This window comes from Podarcis filfolensis (genome assembly GCF_964270895.1).
Source record: "Podarcis filfolensis genome assembly, chromosome: 7".
Lineage (NCBI taxonomy): Eukaryota > Metazoa > Chordata > Lepidosauria > Squamata > Lacertidae > Podarcis > Podarcis filfolensis.
In genome coordinates this window covers 52,534,277-52,555,156 of record NC_139603.1, presented here as the reverse complement: position 1 = coordinate 52,555,156, position 20,880 = coordinate 52,534,277, and the positions used below count along the sequence as shown (strand labels likewise).

The 20,880-nt window shown below is 41.8% G+C and overlaps 1 protein-coding gene and 1 long non-coding RNA gene across 12 annotated transcripts in view; both read left to right on the top strand.

The window, feature by feature from the left end:
• ST18 (ST18 C2H2C-type zinc finger transcription factor) overlaps window positions 1-20,880 on the top strand; it is a 185,926-nt gene that overhangs the window by 105,286 nt on the left and 59,760 nt on the right. For all 11 annotated transcript variants that reach the window (XR_014550253.1, XM_083622875.1, XM_083622877.1 and 8 more), the window contains 2 exons: window positions 7,352-7,406; window positions 11,149-11,179. Coding sequence is in view for 10 of the 11 variants with exons in the window: in XM_083622875.1 (XP_083479001.1) it covers window positions 7,352-7,406; window positions 11,149-11,179 (86 nt within the window). In the remaining variant the exon portion in view is untranslated. The remainder of the gene's footprint in view (window positions 1-7,351; window positions 7,407-11,148; window positions 11,180-20,880) is intronic.
• Window positions 14,159-20,498, top strand: LOC310766696. Its single transcript, XR_014550368.1, has 2 exons — window positions 14,159-15,636; window positions 16,118-20,498. It is a non-coding gene; the product is annotated as an uncharacterized lncRNA (long non-coding RNA).

Sequence of the window (20,880 nt, the reverse complement as noted above, 5' to 3'; positions counted from 1 at the left end):
TATGGCAGGTCAGTGCCTTCAATCACTACTCAGCATCAGAGAACAGAGCTACGTTTCCCCATTACCATTGCAGTCACATTGCAACCAACCCTGTATTAGGCTTGAATGGCAGCAAGCAACCATGGGCAAGTTTTCATTTCTGATCAAACAGACACCTTATTTTTAATTGCTGTGTTGCGAACCATTTGCTATAAATCAAGCAGATGAAAATATGACATTCAGTTTCTGGAAATTGCAAATATAGTATAGTATATTTCTAGTTTGTGATTGCATGAGACAAACACAGCAGCAACAGAGTTATTCAAGTATTTGCATAACATTTTCAAAAATCTGTTCAAGCATTTGACTGCTTGTTTATTCCTGTAAAGAGCTATTTGGGTCATATGTCATGTACCATATGTTCTGTGTCTCATGTAGCCCTCTGTAATAATTAGCAGGGGAAAAATAGAGAGGCACACAAATGTTGTTTCATCTTCAGCTAGTTAACTCAGCCCCCTTTATTCTTCCTCGCAATCTTGAAGAGGAATGTATCCCCTTGTTTCATGCGGACTTTAACCATAAATCTCAACATTATGTAGTTGTATCCTTCTGTATATGATGGAGGAAAATACATTCACTAAACAAAAACCAGTTTGGTAAACAGGGAACAAATGTCATGAGCAAACTCCATCCATATCCATGTTCAGCAGATACTTAGAAGCCCCGTTTGCACTTCAGACAGCCACTGCTTTTCTACGCAAATAGAAAGGATGCAGAGAAGCTGCTGGGTAAATGTGAAAAACTGGTGCACATGCTAACAGTATAATTTAGATAAATTTGCATTTGCAGAGATTATCGTTTACCCAACTGTTTTTAGATGATGAGGTGAGTGATTGAAATTTGAGGCCTACTGTACACATCACCCTCGCCATATGGCACATCCATGCAATGTGAAACCACACGATGAATCGTGCTACACATTATTGCAGTGACATAGAAGAGACCCAATGTAGGAGCAGCTTCAGTCTGGATCCCTGTGATCACTAAAAGGTTCTCAGAGGTTTTGTCTTCTGAACAAATTGTGAGGTCATTGTGCAGTTGTTTCATCATATGCCTAGAATCAGATTTTTAAAAAATAAATAGTACGGCCTTATTTTACCAGACTACTGCTCAACTCATTAGTATTGGGTTCATGTATCAGAGGGACTTGTTCCTTTGGGATCCCTCACAGACCCATTCCTGGGTTCTGCTTCTTTTTCTGCACACACTATCTCTTCCTGATCCACAGTCCCATGAATATGCTGATGACACCTGACCTTACTCTTTAACCCAGAACTTTGCCTCCAATAGACATCCTGCATCTCCAACTCCCTAGCTGTTATTTCCACCTGGATATCCAGTTCAACACCAGGTAATATGTCGAAAACCAAACTTCTCCTCTTCTCTAGCAGACTTTCCAATTCTCATATAATCTGTATATCCAGTGACCACCCACCACACTGAGCAGGCCCAAATGTTGGTTGACCTTACTGGAATACAGTCATGCTAATGTCATGGAAAGAAACATTTGGACACAGTACTTCATTGGTTGTTCATGTTATCATTTGCTGCCACTATATATATAGCAACATTAGAAGAGAAGAAGAAGTGTTTGGATTTGATATCCCGCTTTATCACTACCCAAAGGAGTCTCAAAGTGGCTAACAATCTCTTTCCCTTCCTCCCCCACAACAAACACTCTGTGAGGTGAGTGGGGCTGAGAGATTTCAGAGACATGTGACTAGCCCAAGGTCACCCAGCAGCTGCATGTGGAGGAGCAGGGAATCGAACCCGGTTCACCAGATTACGAGTCCACTGCTCTTAACCACTACACCACGAATCTTAGAACTGTAGAGTTGGAAGGGATCCTGAGGGCCATCTAGTCCTGCAATGCAGGAATCTCAACTAAAGAACCCAATCTCTGTTTAAAAACCTCAAGCCACCCCGAGCCCAGTTTCGGCCAAGAACGGTGGGATACAAATAAAAGTTGTTTATTATTATTAATTATTATTATTATTATTATTATTATTATTATTATTATTATTATTATTATCAAATGAAGGAGATTCCACCACCTTCTGTTCCACTGTTGAACACCTCTTACTGTCTGAAAGTTTTTCCTGATGTTTAGTCAGAATCTTTCTTGTAACTTGAAGGCATTGGTTTGAATCCTACCCCCCAGGACAGGAGAAAACAAGCTCATTCCATCTTTCATGTAACAGCCCTTTAGATATTTGAAGATGGCTATCGTATCTCCTCTCAGTCTCCTCTTTTCCAGGCTAAACATACCCAACTCCCTCAACTGTTTCTCATAAGGCTTGGTTTCCAGACTCATTATCATCTTGGTTACCCTCCTTTGCACATGTTCCATGTGTAGCTACCGTATTTTTCCCTCTATTACACGCAGATTTTTTCTCCTAAAAAGTAAGGGGAAATGTCTGTGCGTGTTATAGAGCGAATGTGTGGTCCCTGGAGCTGAGAAGCGTGAGTGAAGGCAAAAATCAGGCAAATATCAAATCGTCCGGAGAAGGGAGGAAAGAGGAAGCTGCGGCTTTCCTGCATTCTGCCTCAGGGTCTTACTGCCCACCCGCTTCTGTTTCCTTACTGTGTTTGCTCAGACGGAACAAAGAGCAGAGAAAACCCCTCCCCTCCAGGCAAGCAGAGTGGAAAACAGATTCCTCTCCGTGCGTCTGGGACTCGAAGGCAACATGCAGGTTGGGGGGGGGGGGGAGAGAGAGCTGGTTGGCTTGTGGGGGGGGGACTTTTGCCTTCCTTTCCTCCCTCCGGTAAAACCCCTCTCCTGCATTCTTAGCCAGCTGCTTCTCTGCACACCCCTCTCCTTGTCGCTTCTATGTTTTTCCTTCCCTCCCTACTTAAAACGTGGTTCCAATCACGGATCCACATGGATCCTCAGGATCTTTGCATTGAGTCACCCCAAATTCACCATCAGATCACATAGCAATGATCTGATGCAAAAACAGGGCTGCAATGCTGCAAAAACATGGTTACAAAGCACGGATCCACATGGATCCTCAGGATCTTTGCATTGGGTCACCCCAAATTCACCATCAGATCACATAGCATGTCCATGGCTACAGCCTGCACCAAAAAAATCATGCACCCACTGTTTCCTGGGGCTGCAATGGTGCAAAAACGTGGTTACAAAGCATGGATCCACATGGATCCTCAGGATCTTTGCATTGGGTCACCCCAAATTCACCATCAGATCACATAGCATGTCCATGGCTACAGCCTGCACCAAAAAAATCACGCACCCACTGTTGCCTGGGGCTGCAATGGTGCAAAAACGTGGTTACAAAGCATGGATCCAGATGGATCCTCAGGATCTTTGCATTGGGTCACCCCAAATTCACCCTCAGATCACATAGCATGTCCATGGCTACAGCCTGCCCCCCCCCCAAAATCACACACCCACTGTTGCCTGGGGCTGCAATGGTGCAAAAACGTGGTTACAAAGCATGGATCCACATGGATCCTCGGGATCTTTGCATTGGGCTACCCCAAACTCACCGTCAAATCACATGTCTGTGGCCGCAGCATGAAGCACAAAAATGATACATCCACTGTTTCATTCAGAATTTTTTTTTCTTGTTTTCCTCCTCTAAAAACTATGTGCGTGTTATGGTCAGGTGCGTGTTATCGAGCGAAAAATACGGTACTTCATAACATTTGTTGTGCACCTTCCATATAAGATTGTAGGGAGAAGTTACAGTGAAACTACTCACTTTGGTTTGGTGAGATCACTGAAAAACACGGTGTAGAATTGTTTATTACAAATATACTAGCTGAGTGGAAACAAAAAGCATAGCAATCCTCCAAAGAAGAAATCCATTGTTCCACATCAAATCCCCAGAGAGGCAGCCTCCCCCGAGTTCTGCTCAAAACTATCTTTCCACCTGTTTCAGTTTGTCTTAAGGCACATGAGGACACCAGCTTGCTGACATAAGGTAGACCTGGATCTGGTCAGTGCCTGAGAACCAAATGTATACTTCCTTGGCTCCCTTGGCAGGATATAAATGTAGGAAAACATGCTTCTTTTCTTCACACAGAGATTGAGATTACATCATCCTTGGCTGAAGCAGGGAGAGAGGTGTCACCTTTCCCCTTAGGAACTCTCAAGGAGGATCCAGCTGCTTCCTGGGTTTTTGAGAAAAGCATACACCAGCCATTCCAGTCCATTAGCTCAGCCACTTGACAGACTAAGGATCTAGCTGGCATATTTAGCTCTTGATCATTGAAGAACTTTCAATTATCTTTCTGCCCCAACTTTTTCATTTCCAAAACCCAGACTCCTTCACAGCAATCAGAGGTAGTGATGCCACCACAATAGTAGTAGTAGTAGTAGTAGTAGTAGTAGTAGTAGTAGTACTCTGCCAATTTGGCTGGGTTGCCCAAGCTATTCTGGGCAGCTTCCATCAGATACAAAAACATAATAAAAGGTCAAATATTAAAAACTTCCTGATATAGGGCTGCCTTCAGATGGCTTCTGAAAGTTGTGTAGTTCCTTATTTCCTTGACATATGATGGGAGGGCATTCCACAATGTGAAATATCCCTTAGTGGGCTGTGTAACTGTGTTATGATCTAGAGCAAAATAGCTGTTTGTGGCTCTTTGGTTTCTGCTGTTGGATTTTTAGAACAAAAGATTAATCTAGAGTAGCCAATTCTGTTCCTGCCAGCTACATAAAGCATCTGGGAGCATTGTTGTGGCCAGCCCAGGATGTGGGTAAGGGGACCAAGCTGCTCTGTCTGCAAATGCACGCACATTGACACTGGTATCTAGCGTGTGGTCACAGGCTTTCTATTCCATGACTATGTCCCCTAAGGTCCTATTTGGCTCTTTTCTTTTCTTTTTTAATCCGGACACTGAGGTCCAGCTCCGAGGGCCTTCCAGCTGTTCCCTCACTACAAGAAGTGAAGTTACAAGGAACCAGGCAGAGGGCCTTCTCGGTAGTGGCGCCCGCCCTGTGGAACGCTCTCCCATCAGATGTCAAAGAAATAAATAACTATATGGCATTTAGAAGACATCTGAAGGCAGCCCTGTTTAGGGAAGATTTTAATGACTGATGTTTTAATGTATTTTTAATCTTTTGTTGGAAGCCACTCAGAGTGGCTGGGGAAACCCAGCCAGATGGGTGGGGTAGAAATAATAATAATAATAATAATAATAATAATAATAATAATAATAATTAATTTTTATTAATTTTTATTAATATTTTACCATAATGCAATAAAATTATGGCTGTTTTCTTGCATCCAACCAGCCTACTCTCTGTTTCAGGGCTGCCCAGGGCTGGATCTAGACACATCACAAAAGCAATTCAGTTAAAGGCGTTGTAAACTTCATGGAGGGAAATCCCATTGGCAAAAGATGGGACTCCACAGGGCCATCTGGTGTCACAGTGTTATATACAGTGGTACCTCTAGATATGAATGGGATCTGTTCCGGATCCCCGTTCGCATCCTGAAGCGAATGTAACCCGCGCCTGCACGCCTGCACGTGCACGGGTTGCAATTCGCCGCTTCCGTGCATGCGCGTGATGTCATTTTGATAGCGCTCAACCTGAAGCATATTTAACCCAAGGTATGACTGTATAGCATGCATATAAAGCACTTTATCTTTACAAATGTAGCTGAGTCCTAGGATTTTTTTTAACCTGACTGTACATTGTTCAAGCAGTGTTGTTGGTTTTTTTTTCACCTACTCTGTACTGGATTTGGAGGTGGTGGTATTTAGGGGTTTATTTGGTTACATGGTTGCATTAGTCACATAGTTGGCAGGAAGGTGTGGGAAAGTTTACAGTTAAGTTAGGTAACAGCTGAACACTCTGAGGCACCTTTGGAGGCAAAGGGCATTTCTAGAAGCCAGCTGCTCTGGGTTGTGGGGACTTTAGCCTGCATATGGGATGTTCTCAAGATGTTTGGCATACATTTTAATGCAAAACTCCCTATTTGCACTTCATGCAACAAAATTGGATACAAAAAGCATCTAGCCTTCAAAATTCACACTTTTCTGAATTTTGTGATGCAGTTCTCTACCCAAATAATATGTAGCCAAATGTGTGCATATGTGTCTATTGGGGGGGGGGAGTCTAATAACATATGTATTAGTGAAAATAATAGATAAAATTGCATTATATTTTGGGGGGGATTCTTGCAAAAATGTGTGAATCTGGAGAAATTTTCACTACAATGCTGAAATGGGAACACACACAGAGAGAGAGATGTGGAATAGTTGATAACTAGATTATGATGAGAAAAATTAGAAACAGAAAAACCAAAATGGAGAGATTCATCCATCCTAAGTGGTGGCTAAAATGACTCTTTGAAGTTACATCAATGAATTATTTATAGCTTCACTGACCAACTTCATGCTGTGTCTCCACCAGATTCCATGCTTTGTTAGAACCTTGTGCATAGACCATAGAAAAAAACGTGCTGCATTTCTAGTAATGCCATTCCTAGCTTGCTAGCACATGGCGCTCCCATTGAACCAATGTGTTGATGTTCCAAATCCAGTTTTATTACTAGTATGACCCCATGGCAACTGAAATAAAAATGATCTTCCATAGGAGGCAAGGCTAAAGCATTTGGATTTTTTTTGTTGTGAAGGAAGATGAGTGAGGAAACCATGATAGATGCATACAATTTGTATACATATGCAATATGTAGGAAGTGAACAAAGAGATTCCCCCTCCATCTTTCATAACACTAGTATTTATTGTTACTGAATATGAATGGCAGTAGATTCAGGACAGACTTCTCTGTGGAGCCCATGCCTAAGAATTAATATATTGAATTCAGTGTTATTCAGTGTGGTGCTTGTGTGGCTTTAAAAGGCAATTGACAAATTCTTAGACTGACAAATTTCTCATTGGCTTTGATAACTAATTGGAGCCTTCATCTTCCAGGGAAGTATGCAACCAAATATCAGTTGCCACAGGGCATCAACACAAGCATGTGAGAAAGAGGATGCTGAATTAGTGGATCTTTACTCTGATCCAGCAGGGCTCTTCATATGTTCTCATGATCCCATCTTCAGCAGTTATTTAACCTCATTGGGATCAGAAGATAAATCTTGATCGCTTGCAGACATTGGCACTCACCCAAAAGGAATAATTAGCATTTGCTTAATTAAATATTTTTCCATTACAAATATCTTCTGAACTATGCTTAAAAGTTATTCACAGATGGCATTTTTTCTGAGTGACAAGATTAATAAGTTCTTGGCCTATGGAAACTTTGTAAAGACATGTTAACAATTCTCCCACCACCGCCTCCAATGGTGAATAGACTTTCTGTTACTGTTACAGATGGATGCAGATGGTGAAGATAAAAAGCTACGCACACGTTCAAGAGGAACCAAGGGTGAGTTAGAAGACCCCTTCTACGACCCTGTGCCCATCACACCATGAAATGTAAATTTCTGCACATGGTCCCAAATGTGTCATCAGCGAGTCTACACCTTCCTGAGGGCTCATTTTAAATCAAGCCAGGACACAAACTGCAGAGATTAGGAAGTGAAATGTTATTTAGATGTGTGGGAGAGTGGAGGTGGAAAGAAAATCTCACAAATGTACAATCATTTCACAGAGATAATCTAAAAATCCAACTTATGCTGATGGATAGGTTGATGCAGAATGGCCTTGAACATGCAGACGGTGATTTTAATAGGTATTGTCTCCCAAACGAGAATCATCCTCTTCCAATTATATGTAAACTGTGGTAAACCATGGGAATACATTTTACTGTTTTGTCTGCTTCTTGTTGAATCAAATCTGCTATTGGCAAGTTCAAAAACAAAAACAAAAAAACCTTAGCAATATAAAGTTGGATCTGCTTCCATCCCAAAACACTGCAATGTCCCTAATGTTTTTGTATTTATCTGTTCAAATGTACGATAAAAAAGTTAAACTTTCGGTTTTTCTCTCATTGGGTAAAGAACAGATGGCAATGTAATATTGAGATTAAAAGGCCCCTTAATGATCTAAACATCTGGAAAACATGATTGACTAGTCATACAACCCCTTAAGGAAAATAACTTTTTATTATAATTGGTAATGCTTTTTGTGACCCTTGATTGTGAGTGGGAAATGGGCATATGTAAAATAAAATAGAGATATTTTACCTCCAGTTGAAGCAGATTTTACTTACGAAGTTGTAGCTAAACTTAAATGACTAGATGTAATGCTAACAAGTCTAATTTGCCAGTGCAATTAATTAACCACATATGCCCTAAGGGTGTTTTTACACATGACTCTCTAAAGTGCCTTTGAAGTATCTATTTACTTATGCCCTGTATGAATGTTGCTAATGCAGTATAGATGAGTCCATTTTTAAATCAAGTGTACATCCTAAGCAAATAGTAGCAAAAAATGATTCAGCCACTACTTGCGGAAATGCCCTATGAGCAGCACAGAGCTGGAAGAGAATGGGAAGTCAGCTACTCAGATAGCAGAGCCAGATCTGATCTCACAGGCATCCTTGTTATCTGTGTAGTTATGTGGGGGACCAGGAGAGGTTAAAACCAGCGATCTATGTAGACTGCAATGCACAGCCCATTGTTGTCTTGTTCCATGGACACTTGAGGGTCACATGGAAGGTCAAGTCAAGTCTGGTCACAGTAGGCAAGAGGAGGTCAAGTAAGCAAGGTTAGGTCAAGATAGGCAAATCAAGTCACATCAGGCCAAGTTAGGTCAGGGCAGACAAAGTCCCATTGGGGCAAACACTGTTATACAGAGAGCAGGCAAAACAGGACCATAACAGCTTCAAGGGAGCCCTGGCAGCTGAAACTATCCCCTACGAAGTTAACTATAGGTAAAAGTTATCTCAGTAGGCTGACACTATCTATAGTAAAGTTGTCTGTGCTTCTCTAGAAGGGGTGCCTGGGCTGTTAAATGCTATTATTTGCCCACATTCCAACTAGCCATGACTTCTCATAACGTTTTGGGCAAACAAAGAGAAACACTTTGACTATTTAAGACTGTTTAGAACTACTTCACACATTCTTATATGGAAAGCACTTGCCACATAGGAAGTAATGAATAGATAATCACAAAGTAAGTGTTCATTTCACTCTGTACAGCAATCCTTACACAAGGGATGATCACAACCTGTATGTGGATGATGTACTAATTTATATACGGCCCTGACTACCATGTACAAATTTTGTTTCTCATTACCCATTATACCAAATCCTACAGTGAAGGCAGGCATGGCATAGCTGGAGCAACTCAGCCCATACTGCTTTCCTTCTAGCTTACTGTTGGGTTGTGAATCACAATCATGATATTGTAAAAAATAAATAAATGGGGGGAGGGGTGTAGGGAAACATTCCTTACTGCATTTGTGGGAACTTACATATGTGTGGGTGTCACATAGAGGGGATCAGATTTTAATGACCCAACCTTGTGAAACTGAGATGTCCACATTGTATCCATATTGCTGGGAGGGAGCTGTTCATGTGGGTCTCAGCACCCCACAGCTAGTGGGGTGCCAACTCCATGGCTGGAAGCTGTAATTCTGCTCACAAGATTGGGTCATTTAAATGTTACCCAAGATACACAGAAGCTGCTTATAGCAAAGTGGCTCACAGATGGTTATAGTGATAGGATCCTTAATTTGGGCTATTTTTCTGTGGCTAATACAATGTATTCAGCAATTCTATTTTTTTTAAAAAAATTATTGGCTGATTAATCACTGCACCAAAGGATAGCTGGAAGTCTTTATTCAAATAGGGAAAGAACTGCAGTTCAGTGGTAGAGCAGATGCTTTGCAAACAGAAGGTCCCAGGATCAGTCCCTGGATCTCCAGGTGTTTCTGGGAAAGACTTCTGTCTGATACCCTGGGGAGCAGCTTCCAGCATAGACAATAGTGAGTTAGATGTGCCAGTGATCTGATTCAGTGTATAGCTTGCTATCTTCCTAAATTACAAAACTGAAATAATCTATCTCTTGAGATGTTTCAAAATAAATGTATCATAGTTAAAGGTGAGCCAAGATTTTGACACACCCTGAAGGATCAAAAACTTTCCTCCTGAAATACATAACTGTTCAAAATTTGTTTTAGCACAGAGCTGCTTTGCAGATGGCTGTTTTTCAGAGATTATTGAATCTGTTGCTTTTGCTCCTATTACTCCTCCTGCCACCAGCCAAAAGCATTCAGATGTTGTATATATTCAACTGCAAGGGAATAAGGGATTTAAATCACCCAATCTCCCTTCACTGTCATTAAAAAAAAAAATTCCATGGGCCTTTCAATAACAAAAGCCCGAAATGGTGAGGGCAAGATATAGATAGAAAGATAGATAGACATTATTTTAAGAGCCCACCCTGCCTTCCCCTGGCAGCATTTCTATATAGTTCAGTGAGATCAGGATCAATCCCCAAATGAAGTGAGTAATTGCAACAGCATAATGAAGTTACTGCTGCATATCTGAACATTGTAGTGAGCCTCCATTAGATCAAGTCTGCAGGGAGCTACTGACTAACTGGCTGGGTTTCATTTAGCAGTTTCTAATCAGAGTTAATGCACTGCCATACTTTCTTTAAACATTTAAAAGGTGATCTCTCTCATTTAGCAAGCTAGTTAAACATATTTAGGGCTTAAAATGCCTCTCTCTTGCACACACAGGCTTAATAGAGCAACAGGATTTCCCCAGAAGTGGGACAACGGATGTTGCCTGTGCAACATGAGTAATCTTTAGAACCACCTGTTGGCTCTTTCAATATGCTGCATAGCCTTGTGTGGGCAGGTATTTGTAAACACCAGCTTTCCTCATTCCCAAATCAAATTATCACTTAGGAAAAGAAAATGTTCTCACTGCACATCCAATTAAAAAAGAAGGAAAGGTACAGTGGCTTTTTTTTTCCTGCTGAAGATCATCTTCCTTGTGTGCTGAGTTGTTTTGGGTTTTTGTTTTTTAACAGATAAGTAACCATGGGAATTGAACATCAACTTTAGTAGTTGCCATGAGCAGCAATAATCCTGTGGTTAGGGAGAAATAAATAGTCACCTGTGTTCTCCCAGGTTCTCATCTCTCATCAGAAATAGGCAGGTGCACAGAAGTTTAAATGTAAACTGATGCAGTCTTCCCTTCTTTTACCAACAGCACACGTGGATTCGATAGCACAGGAGCTCAGGTAAGATTCACGAAGCTTCAGCTTTGTCACAAGAAGTGCTGTTATATCCCACATTTATTGCATCTCTTACAAACTGTAAGCCAGGACAGATGGTGTGTTCACAGTAATTCAAATTGTTGTTGTTTTTAAGTGCCTCTAGGCTTTCTAAGGTTCACCAGAAAAATATTGTAACCTATCAAGAGGTTCTTGTATGAGGAAAACTTCACAGAGGTCCAGGTTGGTCAATCTGTGGCCTTCCAGATTGCCAAAGCTGGGCAAGCGCTTACAAGACTTGGAGAAGGAGGCAGGCAGGCTCTCCCTTGACCCCTGTACTCTGTGTGTGGAAATTGGTTGTGCTGCCCTAAATCTGTCTCTGCTTTAGGTAGCACTGGCTGGGGGAGAAGGAATTTATTTAACCTTCAAGTTCTAGCCCAGATAGTTTCAGTGTATGTCTTGAGCTGGGTTTGAAGTTGACCTCTCATGTTTTCTTGACCTGTCCTCTGTTATTGTAAGTAGGCAGTTTTGTAAGTAGGCAGCTGAGCATTAAACTGTACACACACTCCAGTTCTGTTAACTAGATGGGCTGGACTACTCCTCTTCTGGTGGCTGCCACTTTAAATTCTTTCTGATTATTGTTATTTTATTATTAAAGATGCCCAGCAGAAGTTAGTGGGGAGAAATATCTCCAGTGGGGGGAGTAGGAGGGGAAGGAGTAGTGCCACAGACCTGGCCTACTTACAGCAGCATTACCACCGTAAACCAGGATAATGTGGAGAAAGGTCAGGGTGGTGGGAGCACCAGATTGGCTTTTCCAGTACCACCCTACCCCACCCCACTGCTGCAAATCAAAGTACGTAGCAAGCCTGTTCTACCAAGGAGACTCCCTCTGTGATCAGAGCCCCCAATGAGTGGACAGTGGTGGGACCAAGTAACAGGAATGTGTTGGAAGGCAGTGGAACTAGCATGAGTGTCCAGGTTCTCCCCTCATGAAATAGGAGAGGAATGAATGCCTATGCAGGGCGTGAAAAGTGTGAAGATCTCACCAGGATCTCATCATTTCAGAGTGTATTGGCTAAACCTTGCAGAGGTTTCTTATCAATAACTAAGTTGTTTCAAATGTTTGCTTATACTATTTGTGGCAAGGATATTCGTGTTTTGTGTAGAGCCACCTTTCTACAAGGGTATTATGATAATGATGAACATATTCATGGCAAGTGAGTAATGACAGGATTGAAGCCTATGAAGGCCCACAATGCTGATCCCATGGTGAAGAGCAGCAGCTGCCTATCACCCTTTCTACAATCAACTAAATAGAAGGAGTGAGGCAGCAGGCCAACAGCACTATCAGTCATGACGAAGGATGCCAATAGTCTTGCAGCAGTAGAATGAACATCTGGCCATACTCCATAGACTTTAGGGCATAGATCACCCTTCGGGGGAATATTTTATCTGAGACAACTGGTGCCTGGGTTCATAGCACAGGGGATTAAATACGTGCTGGTATCATTCTTCATTAATCTGCATTATATCATATTAATATGCGAGGGACCATCATGGTTATGAGACAAGGCCAGCTTGCCCATTCAGTGGAATCGAGTGATATATATTTTTTCCGAACTCTACCACTTCAGATTGCAGGTAGTTGGGGAGGATTAAATGATTCAAAATTCCCTATGGGGGGGGGTGTGGGAATGTTCTGTACATACAAAATTAGCATGTTAGGTAGAAACAAAAACTGAACTCCTTCCCCTCAGGTGGTGGTTTTAGGAAATGGGTGCATGATTTTATTATTTCTTTCTTTACCACTTGATTGTAATAAAACCTCTAAGCAGTTTACAAGAAATATTTAAATTATCAATAACAATTAAAAACATTTTAAAATTATTGAAATCAACAGTAAAAATATTCAGACACATCAACATCTACATACCTCGATAGGCTTGCCTAAAGGAAAATGGTTTAAGCAGGCACTGGCAAGAGCTGAGCCAAGATACTTGCCTAATTTTGGAGGTTTCACCACTGGATCATGTTGCTGTGGTTCAGGGAAAGACAAGTGCTTATTTTGAATGCCACCTATTTGGGCCAAGCAACTGGTGACATGAAATACCAAACCCCATTCACCACCTGAGAAGTGGGAGGTGGAAATGAGTGGATCTGTCAATTTTTATTTCTCTCTATTATTTTTATAATCTTAATCTCAGTTCTCTACATTTCCACATCAGTTTGCTTTTTTTAAAAAGTCCTCATACAAATTCACGAGTGTTGTTTACTATGAATTTCTCCTAAATATATTTTTGTCTAATATACACATTTTTGTAAAGCAATTTCCCTGTTCTAATGCGTTTTTTGGTATGCTGTTTTCCCTAATCAGTGCAATTTTATGGACACTTTACCCCAGTATATGAATTTTTGTACACATTGTTTGACTGTGGAACAGCATTGCATAGTTCACAGAACTGCAAATTTCAAGGATGGCTGTGTTTATGTATTCTTTGGAAAATGCTAATTTGGTAGGTTCGCCTTTAAATGTCAACTGAATCAAATTTATCCCCCATCTCTAGTGAGAGGTGAATTGGGAGGAGGCAGTTATCGCTGCCTTAAAGCATTCCAGCAATGGTGCCAACTGTGTGGGCAGCTGATGTGTTGAATGTGGCTATGAGATCAGACAAGTACCCCAAGTAGCATTGAGTGAACTTTCCTAGCTTGATTTGGAGGTGTCCCCCCCCCAAAAAAAACCCCAGTTCCATTTCACACTCCTGATAATCAATGGGGAAATGATGGGGTGTCCCTCAGCCTGTATGGTCTCACTGGAGGAATTCAGTCTTCAGCCCTCAAAGCGCAAGGAATCTTGAAACATAGTCCCCCCCCCCCCCAAGTGAACATTACAAGCTGGACAATGTCACATTCTGAGCTGGGTTATTACAGTTTGGCAAATCTGCTCCACTTCCCAGTGGGGGAGGAGTTGTGGTGGACCACGTGGCCATGTACAGGGATGAGGAACGAAGTCCCGCGTCACCTGGAGGTTCCCAGCCACGTCATTCGCCAGCCAGCCAATCTGCTGGCTGGGAGGGGTGCGGCCAGGCCCCATTTAAACTGAGGCGCGAGCCGGAGAGCTTCCTCTTGGCTCGCTTCCTCGATCTCTTCGCACAGTTCCTTGGCTTCACTCTGCGGACTCTTTTCTCAGCTTTCTGCTGTGGCATTGGTTGATCTTATGATGGGGGAGGGGAGGTGTGGCCATCACCTGCCCCTCCAAGCTTAAGGGTATTCCGTTAAAGGAATCTGGGGGTTTGGATCTGGTCCAAAGCCCGGGGCGGGGCTAGGGCCATGCCACGACCCCGTCGGGAACCCAGGGGGAGCTTGAGTCGGTCTGCATCAACGGGGCTCCTCCTACAGGTGGTTGACCCTTACTGGACTCCCTGCGTGACAGGCAGGAGTCAGATATAGTCTGGTCAATTCCAATGCCTAAGCCAATACTGCTCACATTCTGTAGCCAATAAAGTTGTAGCCTAAATTTGCCCAATAACATTAACCTAATATCCGTGTCCTTGTGTCTTATTCATCAACGAGGGGGTGGTCTCGGGGTCTCGACCTGCAACACAATGGCTTTTCACATTTTTGGAGTTGTCACAGGGGGCATTTTAAAGCAGTAAACAGTGTGGTAAATTACATACTTTGGTATTTTACCCTGAAGTTATGTCAGTACAGAGCACTGGTATTTATAATGAGGCTACTCTACATTGCATGCCATTCATGATGTTAATAAAGGATTTATGCTAAAATTCACCTGTCCTTATTACTATATCCTGTATGTCAACCATTCATATCATCATTAATTAAACCAGTTATAAATTTAAACCATTACTGTAATAAACTTTATAGACCTGCAGTCTTTTGGGATCCTCCCTTGTTTCTTTCTTGTCCATCTTTTAAATCTTTCCTTAATTAGCTATATCTAAAAGCCAGGGATACAGTTTTGATAACATCCAGTAATTCTAATAGCCTTATCTAGTAAAGTGACAATTTGATGACACCCTTTTCTGTTACTGCTAGTAGATAGGAGTTCTGATCTGCAGGATTTTCTGACATGCAGGTTAAGGCACACATGACATGGTAGCCACTTGCCTGCACTGATGGTGTACCACTGCGTTGAGCAAATATGATTGTGTAAGAGGTGGTGGGATCCTCTGAGCACATTGGGTGTTAGTTTGTACATGGGATGTTGGCTGGGTCATGATTAAACTCCTAGTGGGGAAGTTCTATGTTCAGTATCGCTGAACATAGGTTTACTGCAATGGTAGGTCACCATCCATTCCAACTATGGTTGCCATCCATTCATAAATAAATGACCAGAGTTCCACCTTCTGGATTCTTTCCAGAGATTCAGAGGTCTGTACCTCTGAGGCCTCACCTCAGAGTTTTTAATTTAAAAATATGGTCATGGTTTGTTAAGGCTTTGCACATGCCCACACATATATACAGTGGTGCCTCGCAAGACGAAAAGAATCCGTTCCGCGAGTCTCTTCATCTTGCGGTTTTTTCGTCTTGCGAAGCAAGCCCATTAGCAGCTTAGCAGATTAGCGCTATTAGCAGCTTAGCGGGCTTAGCCGATCAGCTGATAAGTGGCTTAGCGGCTTAGTGGATCAGCTGATAAGCGGCTTAGCGGCTTAGCGGATCAGCTGTTAAGCGGCTTAGCGATCAGCTGTTAAGCGGTTTAGCTGCTTAGCGGATCAGCTGATAAGCGACTTAGCGGCTTAGCGGATCCGCTGATAAGCGGCTTAGTGGCTTGGGGAAAAGGGGGGGAAAGGAAAAAAAAACCCGCAGGAACTTGCAAGACATTTTCGTCTTGCGAAGCAAGCCCATAGGAAATTCGTTTTGCAAAGCACCTCCAAAACGGAAAACCCTTTCGTCTAGCGGGTTTTCCGTCTTGCGAGGCATTCGTCTTGCGGGGCACCACTGTAGTACCTAGACCAACCAAGTAAGTGGGAAGTCTGGATAAATGCAGTCTTAGTTCAGTGCAAATAGAGAGTGAAACAAAATTTATGAAACGGGTAAATCATCTTATTTGTTTATGTATGCAGGCATTGAAGACCAAAGCCAGGCTGTATGCATGCAATGCAGGCCGAGTCCTTCAGGCCCACGGAGCTTTGGAGCTTCATCTGCATAACAAAAGACAGAGAGGATTCTAAAACCCTCCAATAACACTGTTAGTAGCTGGCAGGCAGCCAATCCATGCTGAGATAGGGCCAGTGTTGTGATTCGCTAATTGCAGCATTAAGGCGACCTATCACAGGCGGTGTGTGTGTTTTGCCTGGGCTGGCTTAAGGTATATATATCCCAGGCAAGTGCCCCTGTTTGTCCTTCTTCTTCTTGTTCCAATAAATCCTTTTTGAGCTGAATCTTGGTCTTGGGTCATGCCTGAACCCACCTACACTTCATTTTTTAGCTAACTTGCATTGCAAAACAAAGGAATCAATAATTTTGAAGTTAACTTTGATGCAGCCAAGGCAACAGTGTGCAATTTAATGTACAGTGCTGCCTTTGGGTTTTTTTGTTGTAATAAAATAAGCAGCACCTCATTAGTACAGAAATATCACCAGATTGTAAAAATAGGTTCCAGACATTTTATTTAAAAATTTAATGAATGTTCTTGAGCTATTTTCATAGTAAAATGCCAAACACCCCAAAACCTGGAACAATAAACTAGTAAATACCATTGCCTTGTCCAAAATAATCTCATTGCCCCCCCCCCCACACCCAAGAAATTACTAGCCCCGGGCCTTCAAGAAGGATAAATGCTCAAATCTCAATAGTCCTCGTGGTATATTATAACTTTTCAGTTGACTTTTTTTAAAAAATGGCAGGCTTGTTTTAAAAAGCAGTGACGCAGTTCCTATAGCACCTTGTTTTCAGTGCAGTCTTTAGAATGTTGTGGTAGACGTGCCCTATTGAATTCAATGAAACTTACTCTCAGGTAAGTGGGGTTAGGATTGCAGCCTAAGGCTTCTTAGCAAACAGTGTGCATTTGTTGTTTGTCCAAAGAGGTTTCATCCCCCCACCATGTTTCACAATGAACTCAATGCACGCATAGATTTCATTATAGCTGCATGCCTTCTCCTGGGTTATTACCAACTTCCTATCATTCTGGCCTTTTTACATGCTTCTTTTTATTTCCTCAGTCATTTCACAGTCGAATCGTTCCTTTTGGTCAGGTGGCCTATAACATTAGTTTACTGTCTGAAACATCTCCAGCCTCAAAGCATAATGACTCAACAGCATTACGCATTCCTCCCCAGCCTCCTCTTAGAAGGACTAATAAATTCTCTTTTCCCAACAAGGCTATACCACCTCCCCTGCTTTCTATGTTATTTATTTTATTTTATTTTAAAAGAAGCTGCCCCTTTGATATTGAAATTCCAGCCTGATTCCAATTACATCATAACATATTTTCTTCTAAGTTATTATATATACCCCTCGTCCTAGCACCATCTCACTTTCTTCTTCGCCAAGCCTTTCATTTGTATGTTTGCACACTTTAATAACCTTCATGCTGCTATTTTGCCCTAAAATTAGTCTTAATCAATCCTGATTTCCCTCTTTTATCTTCATTGCCATCCAACGCTTTATATGTACTCCTTTCATCTCTGTTTGGTCAGCGTGCTTGCCCTGACGTCATACAAGAGTAGATTAAGCTAAACTCCTCCTCAGGACTTCAGTTGGGATGGAGAGAGCATTATTCTTGCTGAGTAGTAGCCTTTCTTCCATCTTGACTACCCCTCCTCCAAATCATGTTGTATAGCCCTATTGTACCATAACTGGCCAAACCACTACCTCTATTGCAGGTGTGTGTGTGGGGGGGGGTGGTACTCAGTGGACAACATAAGCTAAAGTAATAGGTGCAAGCCTTGAAGAGGAATTAGTTCTATGTTGCTTGGGATAGTAAATGGATGAATATCAATATTAAAAGATAAAACATAAATACTAGCATTAAACATAGTATTATTATTAGTAGTAGTAGTACCCTGAGGCTGATTAGTTGACTGACCTAGCAAGAATGATGAGGGACTGATAAAGAGCTCTGGAGGCTTTCAGGCCTGAGATTTACAAGTCCTAAACCATTGGGTAAGTAGCCAATCAATACATATTAGTGCTTGCAGATGCGTAACATTATAAATTTGGTGCTGGTCTTTTCTTTGACAACATCCCAAGAATTGTTTGTCAACCCAACTCACGGTATACTCATCAGACTACCATTCTGATAACTTTGCCTGCATAACTTTATATGCATTCAGTGTATTAGGCTCAAGGGCAATGGGTAGTGGGGATGGCACCACAGATTTGACCACCTGGCATCAGTATCACTGCCACATACTTGGCTGGTGATGGAGCAGGGCAGCACTGAGGAAGGACATCTTGGACACACCAGCAGAGAGAATCTGGTGCTTCTGCCTGAATTGGCCTGACTTCACCTTGTACCTCCGCACTAGTTGCTCCTGTATAGCCTACATGGTTTGATGACATATTAAAGCTCCCTGTATCTAATTTAGCCTATATCTACACCCCCTCTTAGCTTAAGTACTTTTATATCCGAGCAAATTCTATTCAGGTCAAACTCTATTCACTGGTGACTCAAAAGGATTTCAGTGTAATTATCTCTCACCTAAAAAATTAGGCTGGCACTAGAGAAAGACGTGTCCCACTCCATTGTGAGGATTCATGTGTTGGTACAAGCAGTGCTTTATTTAAGATGATAAAAATATGAGGTGCCAGTACTCGTATATTGAGAAAAGTGCAGCAAAGAAGAAGTGCTGGTACTCTGTACCAGGGAGCACTTTCACACAAAAAAGCTATGGGTGCCAAACATCTTGGCATCTTCAAGTCACTGGTTTTAGTTTTTAACCTCCTTGGGGTTCATTTCATTGCCTAGCAAAAATGTCTCCTGTGTCCAAAAAGTTGACTTGTACCACTATTTCATTAGAAGTCTGCTCATATCAGAAATTGTGAGAATGAGTTATATTCACTCTTGATTCATAAAAAAATATCCATCCATTTTATGACTCTGATTCACCAATAACCTTGACAGCTGAACCAGTGTTCCATGACAACAAGCAGACCATTGATAAATAGCAACAAAACTATTAGAGGTTGAATTTATGAGATGAGTAATAGGGATGCTAAATTATAGGCTTACTGTTTGACAAACTACAGCTTGACATATATTTGCAAATGCATGTGTATGCATCTCAAAGAGAGAAAAACTTTTCTAACCTCATGACCCCTTGGCACATTGTACAGAAACCATCCAACTGCTTTCCATGGGATTGTGTTTTACAGTTCATCCCCCCTCCTCCCAGTTCATAATTTCAGGACTAAAGAATTTTCTAAGAATAGTTAAAATGAGGCTTTGGTTTATATTTGTTTTTGAAATAATGACCAAAATGTATCATAAGGGGGGGGGGGAGAGATTGTAACCAGTATCAGCATTTTGAACTTAGGCAGTGCAATTCTTTCAGCAACAGCATAGCATGATGGTGATATCCTGCCGCAGTGAGCAGTAGAGCTGCTGCATTTTGCACTAGCTGCAAGGTCAAGGGCAGTCTCAGGACAGCTCCATATAAAGCACATTGCAATAATTCAGTCTGGTGGTAAGCAGTGCATGGACAACTATTTCAGTGGTCAGGATATCCCAGTCCAGAAATGGCCAAATTTGTTTTACCAGCCAAAGCTAGTAAAAGGTTCTCCTAACCACTGAGGTCACCTGGGCCTCTAGTGACAGAGATTAATCTAGGAACACCCCCAGACTGTGAACCTGCTCTTTCAGTGGGAGTATGACCTTTTCCAAAGCCGGCAATTGCCCAATTATCTAGATTCTGCAACCACTCACCTATGGCACCTCTGTCTTGCCAAGATTAAGACTCAGTTTGTTGGCCCTCATCCAGCCTACCACTGAGTCCAGGCTCTAGTCCAGGCCTTGAACAGCCTCTCCTGATTTAGATGTTACAAAGAAATGGAGCTGGGTAGTATCAGCATACTGATACCTTGACCCAAACCTCCTAATGATCACACTCAATAGCTTCATATAGAGTTAAATAGCATTGGGAATAAGATGGTACCCCAATGTATCCCTTTTTCCTCCACCAAAGTTGGTGGAGTTTGGGGGGAAATGACACATCACGCTCATGAACTGGGGGTTAGCCACTCCTAGTGTAAATAATTAGTATGTATAATTAGAATCAGCTATAGATCAGATAATTTGTATTGCCTTTGGATAATGAGCCTGACAAAAAATAAATTTAGGCCCATTTCAAATGTATATTCTACAATTTTCAGATACAAAATAAAACTTATATTACTTCCCCTTTCTCTCAAGCATTATTTGTTATATTGCTGTGTTTACTTGATCAGCTGTAGAAAGCATGTTGTAGAGCTGCAAAGGTACAGAAGGGGGTGACTAAAATGATGAGACTGAACAATATATTTTTTTTCCTTTAAAAAAATATGCTCACAAATGGAAGGAAATTGAGTCATTTTGTTTTGCACACATCCTGCCCACATGCTATCTGGGGTAGAGTAAAATGATGCCTACTGTGATGTAGGAATAGAAGAACCCTATCTGAATGGGAATATAAGACCAGTCCAGAGACTCCAATGTGTTTGTAGAGGGTCTTGAGGTCTGCCCAGTTCAAGCTTTGCTGAAGTTGGCCTAACATCAAAGTCCATGAGCA